We start from the raw sequence: 12,475 nt of genomic DNA, 5'->3' as shown, positions 1-12,475 counted from the left end.
GTTTTAAACTGCCATTTCAACCTGGCAAGTGTACCTACTTGCCAGGCCCAAACCTTCCTTTTTATTACATGTAAGACTCCCCTATGGCAGGCCCTATTTGCCCCAAGGGCAGGGTGCAGGGTATTTGAAAAGTTAGACATGTCCTGGTAGTTAAAACTCTTAAACTCTTTTTTCACTAGTGTACTGCAAAACCTATTTCTTCCATAGGTTAACATTGGGGATACCACAAAGAAGCCTTTAAGTGTAAGTTCCAATTGGGACAAGACAGAAATGTGGAGTCTGTTGTCTCTGGACTCCAATTTTTAAATCACAAATTAAGGTGAAGTCAGGTTTTAAATTGTAAGTTTAAAAAACTAGCATTTTCGTCTTACCCATTCTGTGCCTCTGCCTCTCTCTGCATACACATCTGGGCTGGATGACAGCTGGCCTTTGTGCATGTCCTCTAGACAGTCACCACTGCTGCTTCTTTCCTGGAGGTAGAAGGACTGGACCTGTTCTCTACATCCTTGAGCCCACGTTCTCCAAGGGCTTGCTGGCTTGCCCCTTGGTCTTCTAAAATCTAAAACACTTCCAATGTACATACTACAGCTCTTGGACCTGTCTTCCACCTGCTCAAGACCCCCAAAAGGCACCTCTCCAGTCCTGGGCCCTCGTAAGTGGTTTTTGGCTCCTAAAATCAAGCTCTTGGGATCTTTGTGAATAAGCCTGTTCAAACCGGAACTGCAGCACTCGCACAAAGGATCAGTGGGAGCTAGCACAATTTCATCTTTCCGCACAGCAGCATCGCCACTCTCAAACGCGAGGCTGCAGCCCGTCCATTTGCAATGCCTGGCAGCTCTTAGCGCAATCGAACAAACCTTTCACAAAAAACTGAGAAGGTAAATCTTCAATGGGACTTACCTGGAACTGTATCCAACCCACTCTTCATGACGGTTGTCACTAACCTTTGAAATTTAACCTGTCTGTCATTACCAGATATCCCAAGTTGGTGCTTTATGCTTCTAAGCACTATATTGCAGTTTAACTTTTAAAAATTCATAACCTGAATTTTATTTATTGGATTTTTGCTGTTTTGGTCTAATTTTACTCTGATAAATATTCTCTATTGTTCTAAACTTGTATGGAGTCTTTTTGTGGTGTTTTCACTGTGTTACAGTAATGTATGCGTCGCACAAATACTTTACACATTGCCTCTTTTGTTAAGCCTGACTGTTCTGTGACAAGCTACCAGAGGGTGAGCACAAGTTAGTTTAGGGCGTGTCTGTCTTACCCTGACTAGGACTGTGGTCCATACTTGGACAGGGTGTGAACCACTACCAAATAGAGACCCAGTTTCTAACACAAGAGATCCTTGGACTTTCTACTGGTACTTTAAGCAAGCATTCTTAGCAGATGTGTTGGGTCTTGACAGTATTACTGAAGTAGGTATCTACCCCTTTAAATCCAGAATAAGACCTCCAACCCATTCCACAAATAACATTCAAGAACACAGGGTAACATTTGACACACCCACACAAATTAATCTACAAGAATACATTTTATCTTTAAAGTAATCTGGTGACTTACATTGGTTCCCGTCTGCCCACTGCCGGAGAAGACTGTTGTGAGTGCTTTACTTTGAGGTGTTGGTTTCAGGCTTTTCCCCGCTTTAATTTCTGCCAATAGTTCTGAGTTGTCTCCTGTGGGTGACATCATGTTGAATGATTTCGTACCTGCAAAGTGCAATTATATATGGTTGGTGTAAGAAGTATGCGCTGACAAAAAGTGATTTACAATATGCAACAGTAGTTGAAAGAAACAATAAATGAACTTTCACGGCTGTTAATAAACAATGAGATGTACAATTCTATTAAGAATAATTGCTCACATATAGTTGTAGAAATGTAACAGTGAAAGAGTAAAATACTTAACATTTTCCACACTATTCTAATTTTAAAAAAGGAACAACATTTAAACCTATTTCTTACAGTTGTGGATTAATTACAAGTGTGGTGGTTTCCAGCCTAATATTCCCCATTACCTCTTGAAGTTACTGAAAAGGGCGACATTGGTAACTCTGGGGAATTTGTCAGGAATAGCATGCAAGCATCAGTAGGTATGCACACATCTCCCTGTGTTTTTGCCCAGTTTCAGACTCAAATATTTAAGTTACTTTTATTAGTCGAGCCTCAGGGAAAGATACTCTCTGCTGATTTATCACAGATTGGGTAATCCCAAGAAAGCCAATAACTCTTGTTACTGCCCCACTGATATTACTTGTCACTCATAATGAAGACCTAGGTTAACTTACAATGGATATATTAAAGGACGCTGCCTGGGTCCACGTCTATTTACTATGGAAATGTGATGAGATTGAAAATACAGTGGGAAAACTCTTTTTATACATAATACTAAATAATCACAGTTTATGAGTTGCCATAATAATGCACAGTGAACTCACAAGGCACATAATTCTGTGGTTCATGTACTAGTTTGTATGACATATCGTGTCATATAACACATTCAATTAAAGATTTTCTAATGTACACACAACCATAAATGGTACCAGTTATCATTTATTTGAGAGTCCAGGATTTTTCCTTTATGAAGCAGATATGCTGGATGCACTCGCAGAGGTCTTAAAACAGTAGTTCACCACCTCTGCTGAATAGATGCATGATGTGTCATCAGGAGATGTTCCAAAGAGAAGTAGGTACACAGTAACAACTTCCTTGAAGTTGAGACTTTTTTGCTGAATAACAAAGGTAGATATTTCTTTTACAAAAGAACTTGGAGTTGATCACTGACATGATTTAAAATTCCAAGGACAGGGTATAATTGTTATGGCTAGGTTATTTATGGAGTCCTCCTTCTTGGAACTGCAAAGATTACAAAATATCCACCATTAGTCATCCCTAAGAAGTGCGAAAGCTTAGCTATAAACACAGGTCTTCAGTCTTCTTATGATAGTAAAAGGAGGATGTCATTCATATTATTTTTATTCTACGATGAACTATTGATGTTGCAATTCAGACAAACCCTCTACCTTGTCTGTGCACCACATATATGTTTAAATATCCTACCCAGAAAGTCATGCAACAACATGCTGTAGCTTACCATCAGTGTAAAAGTTATTAACATAATCACCTAGGAATATATTTCAAAAGAACAGAAAAAAAACTGACTGTCTAGCTTGGGACTGGGTGAAATAATCAAGTTGTCTGATCTATCATTAGTGCGGGTCATCCTGTCTGCTTTCTCCCTCACCCCCTGGTGTGCAACTGGCATTATAGGTTATAGCTCCCCCTTTGGAAGAACATTTACATCTTGGTGGCTTCAGAATTCACTATGAGGAATTGACACTGCCTACAGATGGAATTAGTTCTCTGGGGAGGATCCGTCTTCTTTCAGGGACAGGGGCTACTAAAAACATATGTACGCAGTCAATGAATGTGAATGCAGGATTGGAGGTCTGCTGTACCTCAGAGGCCTCCATCTCGACAATTGCAGATAACCTCACTAAGTCATAGAATGAATCCTGATTAATACATATTAATGAGACAGGAGTTATTGACTTATTGCAAAGGTGATTTTTCACTGTACCTCATTAATACATCAGTCATAATGCAAAACAAACAATTTACAAAATGGTAGCACATAGGCGTTCAGGGTAGGCCCCGGAGTAATATAATCATGCCATAGTTTCGGGGTGTCACCTTAAAATAACATGTGCATACCTCACTTACATCGTAAATGAAAATTTTGCATGGATTTAGTCCTCCTTGACGTCTCTGGTATAAGAAAATAAACTTCAACAGCAAAACGAGTCTATTTCATCTCAGTCTCAAAAACCTTGTGTTACACTGTTACCTTTAATGTTACATGTCAGAAGCAATTAACATGTGCTTACGCTCCTTCAATAGTTAGAGAAAGAAAGCAACATGTCTATTTTAAATTAAGTGTATGTTACTACATTCATTATTGATTGCACCTGTTAATCTAAAGGAAATCTGTAATTAGAATTTGTTGTGTTTCCATCTAACGACAAAGACAGCAGTGAATGTAAAATCACTTGATTTGTATCTGTCCTTTTGCTTTTCTGTCTATTATGGGCATCCATGTCTAACTACAACACAACAGACTGTAAGCTTTCAAAGGAAACAAATCAACTTGAAATAGAGCTAATTTATTAACAAGATGTTGCAGCGGATGGTAGGCATGTAACAATGGAGAGATACTTTCACCACTATTTGCTGCTTACAAGTTCCACTCTCCATTCCAGCATTCCACCCTCCATTTCACCATTCTACCATGCTACATTTCACCATATCACATCTTGTGATGCAGCATTCACTCTAATACAGTTCATACCCCAATCCAAACATTGCACACATTGTTCCAATAAATCAACCTAAGAAAATAGAACTAACAAGACAAAATCGAGAAAACAACTCTAACTGCAGCATCAAAGCTTTTGTAGCTTTCACTGGGACAGACCATCCTAGGCGTGGCTTGACATGTCTTCCCTTTACCTTGTCATGATTAACTGCCCTGCACACGGAATTTATAAGAAATTCTACTCTTTTGTTCAACATGTATTTGCTCTTTGTCATTTTTGTACATACAACTTGTGAGAGTGTGAATTTTCTAATATGGTTACTAATGATTTTGGTATACTAAATGTATAATGAATTAACGTGTAAAACGAGTGACTTTTGAAAATGGTCACCAGAGTTTATTTTCTGTACTTAACTAAGTGAAATTTTGACTAAATGTTGTAGTTATTTTCCATAATTCAATGCTTGCATAAATGCGTATTTGATGCTCTAATAGATATGTCCACAGCTACCTCTAGTGGGTTGCTGCATTATGACTTACAAGGTCATGCTTTACTGAATCTTAGAATACTTTGAATGTTCTACTGTTTGGTAATGTTACTAATACGTGTTTTTTTTCCTCGGCGATGGAAATGAATATTACAAGTGGGAAAGTTTCTTCCTGAGAAGAGAAGTTTAGGCGAGATGGGACAACGAAGCTACAGACGAGACGGAAGAGGAAAAGTTACTGTTGAGAACATATCCTAGTTGATGTAATAATGTTGTATTTTAGGTTATCAATTAAAACAGCTAGTGGCTGAAGCGTAGATGAACTTACCAATCATAAGTTTTTTAAAGATCAGAATAAGAACTTGAGTAGGATTCTTCTTTAGTCAGAGTCAGAGAGAGAAATTGCAGATTTTAGGGGAGAGATTCTGCTAGTTCGGTCATATAAACAGTGTATTAGGCCCGATTCTTCTGATGATAAACCCTGATGGATTCCCCTTGCTGAAGTAGATAGCATATTGTTATCTATCTGGGTAATGTATGATATTGTAATGTTATATATGTCTCTTTTGCTTCATAGGTACCAGCTGCAACTTATCTTTTGATTGCTGAGATTATTTTTTTAAATTGTGTTTCTAAATTCTTTTTACATAAAGTCCAACATGCTGATGCTAATTCGTGGTTAGTAGGGACATTACTATTGAATGCTCAAGATTCATATTGACACATTTGAATGTTGTACTAATGCATAAATTGTCATCATTACCGATTTTGGAGTTATTAATCAGTGTTATTGTTTTGGAGATTGTTTGTTTAACCATTATTAATTCTACATGCTTAACATTTGTGTTTGAGAGTTATTTTCATGACATTAGCATTGTTAATTTAGGGAAATAAATTTTATAATCCTTCTTAATAAACTGGTGTGGTTATTGCTTGTGGTTTACAATTCTCAATTATGTTGATAAAAGTTGATGATTACATGCCACATTGATGACATCCCCTAGAACCTATGTCATTTCGATCCATTGACCTTCTGCACAGGATCCACTAATCGGTTTAAGTATTAGCTAGGAGTCGGTGGCGCTGCAGCACTAGATAGGTGACTTCCTGTCCCTCTAAAAATTGCTATACTGATCAAATTCCAAACATTACCTCTCTTAACTCTAACTGCAGCATTCAAAGCTTTTGTAGCTTTCACTGGGATAGACCATCCTAGGCGTGGCTTGACATGTCTTCCCTGTACCTTGTCATGATTAACTGCCCTGCACAAGGAATTTATGAGAAATTCTACTTTTTGTTCAACATGTATTGCTTCATGTCATTTTTGTACATACATCTTAGTGTCCCACCCTCTGTAAACTACTTCTTTAGAAACTCCAGAATTACTTAAAAAACAAATATTTTCTTTCAACTACCACAGAGCCAGGTGTGATAATGGTTTCACCCTCATAAATTGGGAATAGTTCTATAGAAAAGTAAAGTAGGATTACTGCAATTGACCCCCCTCCAACCCTCTCACTGCCAACAGGAAACCCTCCTTGAAAATATAGCTTAGTGGCTCCAAATGCCCATTAACCATGGAATGATAAAATGCTATTATTTTGTGTTGTACTGAAGTAAGCAACCCTGTTGTTGTTGCAGTCATTTTGTGTGGGCCACCCCTTCTGATAAGATACTAGTGAACTAAGGACCGTTGTCTAACTCCACAAACATTCTGCTACCCTTCTATGAAAAAGACATCCTCAAAGACATTTATTACAGATTTGGACATAGGAATCTACTGAGACTAAAACACAAGCATTCCTCTTGGCAGGTTTATCTTTCAGAAAGGTTTACCAGCAGGTCATTAACTTCACAAGGTTTGTCAGTCTTATTGCTCTTCTTGCATACTTGCACTGCTTCAACTTTATCACCAGCCTCATTTAGTCCTGATCACATGAAGCACCAGCAGTCTCCTTTTTGTGCAAGACATATGTAATTGCTCTCCATGAACTTAAATAATAATTCTCTGCAACTCGGCTCAAAACATGGCACAGTGATATCTTGCTTCGTGAGAATACCATTCCCCATGCTAGTTCATCTTGGACTTTGCCTACTGACATAATTTTTTCCTGCAACTTCTATTGCTCTGGCCATCCAGATGTGAAATACTCTTCACACTGATTAGTAGTTGAATCACATGGCAAGCATGGTTCCAAATTAATTCCGTGAAAATCATATCAGATAAATTGAGTAGTTTCTTTCTGTCTCAGATAGGGTCTGTCAGGGTTTCAGATACATATGCTCACACCCATTTATCCTGGCTATCGAATGGCTTTAGAATAGCCATCAAAGCACAGCTACTGGCACCAATAGCTATGTAATACTGTTTGCCTATGGCAAATTACTTTAAATGAGGTGCATATACAATACCTTGCTTAAGTAATATAAACACTTTCCTTTGTTCATCACCCAAATTATTTAACAATATTTTTCAGATCTTAAAGCAATTACTATATTTATTGAAGGATATTCTTCAATATATTTTGGGTAAAACGTGAGTGCTAGAAATGACAGGATTTGTTCTTCAGAAGAACAATCATGGGCTTCAATCATGGCCTCAGTAAGACACACCTTTGGTTTGATAACTTCTTTAGATATGGTTTGGTTAAACATTCAACACCACTGGAATAGATAGGCACTTATCAAATTTCAGAATTAACCCTTTCCCAAATTCCTATTCTGTTGTGCCAGGTCCATTTAAAAAACAAGTATGTCCTCTTGAAAAAATACAGCCCCGTCTCCTTATTAAAATATATTTTTTTATTTGTTAAAACACAGACAGAGCACTTGCAAGGCTAAAAGTCATACATGTATACCGATATTTGCCCACAGAACTAACAAAAGCTGTCAGATGTTTTCATTTCTCATCCTGATGGAAGGTATTTTCATGGTCAAGGGTTGAGAACACAGTCATACCATTCAAGTTAGAGAGCATCACATGTTTGTTGAGGAGAGGGTGACTGTCAATCCAAATTGGTTTATTAAGACTGTGTAAATCACTGCAAAGGCATACATCATCTGATGGTTTCATGGAAATGGTGATGTGTCGATCCGAGGAGAAGATTCTCTATGTTAATGTACTTGGATCAAAGATATTTTAGAACATCATTGAGTTTCCCGCTGTAGAACAGAGGAACACTCCTCACAAGATGCCTTACAGGATTTATTTTCCTTTAATCCTATGTGTTGTAAATTGAGTCACTCTTTGAGTGGGGTGAGCCCCTACTCAAGCAGCAACCACAATTTGTGTCAGGGCGAAACACAAGCATACCCCAAATTAACCTATTCTCAACCCTCTGGTAGCTTGGCACAGAAGCAGACAAGCTTAATTTAGAGGCAATGTGTAAAGTATTTATGGAGCACTTCAAACAGTAATAAAGTGGAAACACAACACAAGAAAAATCAAAAAGCGATTTAGAAAGATATAGTAAAACTAAATAATTTGAGAACCAAACAACAAAAGACCAATGAGTAGAACCAGAGACATGCAATTTCAAAGAATTTAGTGAAAGCAGTGTTCAGAAGCACGAAGCGCCAACTGCAGTTATCTGGTAATGCTGGACTGGGACAAAGTCACAAATTCAGGCTCTGAGTGTATGCCAGATTCAAGGACCAAGTTAGGCCCGCTGGACAAAGTACCTTAAATACTGGTTTGTGAGCACTGGGAGATACCATGTTGAGGATGTGTTGCACAGCGGTGGTTGCGAGCTGCAATACTGCGATGTGGAGTCCTGTGTGTCACTGTTGAGGATGTTGTTAATGAGGGACATGAGTTGCAAAGGCCTACTTCGGGGATGCATTGCACAGAGGCGGTTCTGAGGAGGCCAGGGGCTGCAATGCCAGATCCAGTGTCTGGAATGCATTGTGTTCTGGTGGTTCTGCTCACAGCACCACAGTTGGGCTGACAGAGCACCTTCAGGCCCACTTCCAAGGGTCCAGGACTGGGGTGTCACCACTTGTAGGGAGTAGGATTTACAGCTGACAGAGTCCAGGTGCTGGGTTCAAGGTGGTTGAAGCCTTTTCTGTCCCTCAGGCTCTGATCAGGAGGCTGCCAATTAGTACTTGGAGTCACTCTGGTGGTCCTCGTTTTAAGATGCAAGTCCAGTCCTTTCACTCAGTGGGGAGGGCAGCAGAAGCAGCACGGCAACAGAATCACTGTCCTTGCAGAAAAGCACAGCGGTCCTTCTGAGTCAATCAATCAACCAGTTTTTGTAAAGCATGGCTACTCACTCAAGAGTCTCAAGGAGTTGGGGGCGTGGGGGAGGGAAGGGTGGAGCGTCATCCAAAGAGTCACGCCTTGAGGTTCTTCCTGAAGATGGTGAGCTATGGGCTTTGTCTGAGGTCTAGGGACAGGTTGTTTCAGCTCTTTGCTGCAAATTAGGTGAAGGATCGACCTCCGGTGGTGGTTTTTCAAGAGCGAGGGATAGTGGCCAGAGACAGTTGAGTGGAGCAGAGGGATCTGGCGGGGATGTGAAAGGAGAAGTAGTGGTTCAGGTATGCCAGTCCGACATTGTGTATGACTTTGCACGTGTGGGTAAGTAGCTTGAAGGTGATTTGTTTTTCTATTTGGAGCCAGTGGAGGGTCCTCAGGTACAGGGAGATATGTTCTTGGTGTGGGAGGTTAAGGACAAGTGTGGCAGTGGCGTTCTGGATGAGTTACAGCTTTTTGATGTTCATCGTTGTGGTGCCAGCATAGAGAGCGTTGCCTTAGTCAAGTTTGCTTGTGACTAAGGCGTGGGTGACTGTCCTGTGGCAGTCTACTGGGATCCATTTGAAAATATTCCGGAGAGTTGGTGGAGGAGTGCCAGCAGGAGGAAGTTACTGAGTTTACCTGTTGGGTCACAGATAGGGCGGAGTCGAGGATGATGCCTAGGTTGCAGCCATGCTCAGTCAGTGAAGGAGGGGTTCTGACAGATGTGGGCCACCAGGAGTCGTCCCATGCTGAGGTGGCTTTTCCGAAGATGAAGAGCTCTGTCTTGTCAGAGTTAAGCTTGAGGCAGCTTTCTCTCATCCAGGTGGTGACGGCTTCCATTCCCAAGTGGAAGTTCTTTTGGGCCATGAGGGAAATGATGAGTTGTGTGTCATCTGCGAATGACACGATGTGTAGGCAGGGAGCCTGACCCTCCATTTCCTACCTCATGGAATCAGGTGCACACTGTGTTGTGGGAGACTGTGTTGAAGGCCACTGAGAGGTCGAGGAGTATGAATGCTGCAGTGTGGCCTCAGTCTAGAAGTGATCGGATGCTGTTGGTGGCTGCAAGAAGAGCTGTCTCTGTGCTGTGGTTGCTGCAGAATCCAGACTGGGAGCTGTCCAGAGAGTTGTTGACCTCAAAGAAATTTCGTAGTTGTGTGTTGATGGCTTTCTTCAGTACTTTGGCCGGTTTTCCAGGAAGGGTAGCAGCGAGATTGTCCGGAAGGTTCTTGGTTCTGATGGTTTGGCCGAGGGATTCTTCAGGAGGGGGCATACTTCGGCATGTTTCCAGTCCTCGGGGAAGGTGATAGTGTTGGTGGATCGTGTTTTATCGTGTTCCAGAGTGGTTGGATTTTTGGAGTTAGGTGGTGAACCAGCTGGCTTTCTTTGGTATGCACTTGGCCAATGTCAGACGGAGGGGGATTAGAGAGTTGGTGCACTTTGTGATCCATGCGTTGAGATTACATGGTGCAGTGTTGGTGTCAGTGGAGGAAGGTGGGAGGGATTTGGTGAGAGTTGTGGTGAGTTGCTCATTGGTTATGTAGTTCCATTTCCTGTGGGGGGTCTTGGCGGTACGGATGTGGCTACTGGGTGCAGTGATGGTGAAGTGTAGGCAGCTATGGTCTGTGCAGCTTCTGAGGCCGAGGGTGGCGAGGCTGTCGAGTAGAGTGGTGGTGTTTGGATTATTGTGGTCCTCGAGGGGGAAGTTCAGGTCGCCGAGGAGGAGGTAGTCATCTGACGCCAGGGCCTGGAGGGTGGTGATGTCTACAATGTCGTTGATGAATGCTGGGCGGGGGCTGGGTCATCTGAAGACCAGGGTGCAACGGATGGAGGAGTGTGATCAGTATGGACCAGGAATTGAAGGTGTTACATGTTGGTGCACTGTTCTTCTGAATTGGCCTTGATACGTAGTGAGGACTTGTATACAAGTCTTCCACAGGTCCAGAGGTGTATTGAAGAGTTGGGTCTGAGGGCCCAATATGTATATCTAATGTTCCCTTTGAAGTAAGAGAAAGGTCTAGAGAATTCCCTTTGAAGTCCTTGAAGTTTCCCACTTCCTCCGCTCTGGCTCCAAGCTGGGCACATGAGCAATGCAGTGGTGACAAGTCCTTTGGTCAAACGCAGGGCACTCCTATTTAGTTGCAAATGGGGTTGTGTCCAGCTCTGTCCCCCATCCGACCAGCTGAAGGCCCATCCAGGAACACCTAATCCCTCTGTGTGTGGCTGTCGAGAGGAATAAACAAAAGTACAACTGCCAACTACATCCACTCATGTGACTCAGGTGCTGTAGGTACCAAACAGTAAGGGCAGGAAAATGTTAACTTACTTAAAGTAGCATTTTCCGAATTGTAACTTAAAACCTGACTTTACTATTAAAAATGATTTTCAATTACAATTTCTCAAACATCAAACATGAAACGTTTACCTGCTCCCAATGAAAAAGTTAGCATGTATTAACCCCTGGGGTGAGCTGGTCTCATCTTGGCACATGGTTCCCATATATAATTAGGCCGATCTGCCCCCAGGAGGAGCAGAAAACCCCTAGACATCAGGGATAATATTTCTTTTTGTTTATTTTATTTTTTTTAATGTGGGGAGCGACCCCATAGGCAAGGGTTGCTCCCCAGGGGGGCAAATTATTTTTAGGCCATTTCTGCTCCCCCTGGGGGCAGATCCGCCTAATATAATTAGGCCGATCTGCCCCCAGAAGGGGCAGTAACCACTAGACACCAGGGAATGTTTATTTTTTTTATACTTACGCATAAGGAGAGCGGCCCCTTTAGCAGGGTCTGCTCCCCAGTAGGGCAAAATATTTTTAGGCCATTTTTGCCCACCCTGGGGGCAGAACGGCCTAATATGATTAGGCCGATCTGCCCCCAGGGGTGGCAGAAAACCCCTAGACACCAGGGATAAATTATTATTTTTTTATATGTAGGGGGTGACCCCTTAGGCAAGGGTCGCTCCCCCGGAGATAGATAATTTTTAGGCCATTTCTAATATAATTAGGCCAATCTGCCCCCCCACTAGACAAAAGGGAATTTTCTTTTTTTTTTACTTACGCATAAGGGGAGGGGCCCCTTGGGCAAGGGCTGCTCCCGGGGGGGGGGGGCAAAATATTTTTAGGCCTTTTCTGCCCCCCCTGGAGGAAGATCGGCCTAATAAAATTAGGGAGGGCAGAAACCTCTAGACACCAGGGATATATAACTTTTTTTATTTACTTTATGTTTTTATGAATGCTGAGTCACCCCTTAGGCAAGGGTCGCTACCTGGGGGCAAATTGTATTTAGGCCATTTCTGCTCCCTTTGGGGCAGATCAGCCTATTTTTGTTAGGCCAATCTTCCACCAATGGGGCAGAAACCACTAGACACCAGGGATTGGTATGTGTGTATGTGTGTGTTTTGTTTGGTGGGGAAGCCCCTTGGGCAAGGGTCACTC

General features: G+C 41.7%; 1 protein-coding gene across 3 annotated transcripts in view; it reads right to left on the bottom strand.

Moving 5' to 3' along the window:
* Positions 1–12,475, bottom strand: part of ESPN (espin) — a 917,745-nt gene that overhangs the window by 178,924 nt on the left and 726,346 nt on the right. For all 3 annotated transcript variants that reach the window (XM_069240012.1, XM_069240013.1, XM_069240014.1), the window contains one exon: positions 1,567–1,712. In XM_069240012.1, coding sequence (XP_069096113.1) covers positions 1,567–1,712 — 146 coding nt within the window. The remainder of the gene's footprint in view (positions 1–1,566; positions 1,713–12,475) is intronic.

Source organism: Pleurodeles waltl, chromosome 6, assembly GCF_031143425.1.
Source record: "Pleurodeles waltl isolate 20211129_DDA chromosome 6, aPleWal1.hap1.20221129, whole genome shotgun sequence".
NCBI classification, from domain to species: domain Eukaryota; kingdom Metazoa; phylum Chordata; class Amphibia; order Caudata; family Salamandridae; genus Pleurodeles; species Pleurodeles waltl.
Note: the sequence above shows the minus strand (reverse complement) of the source record. Positions and strands in the feature narration are given on the sequence as shown.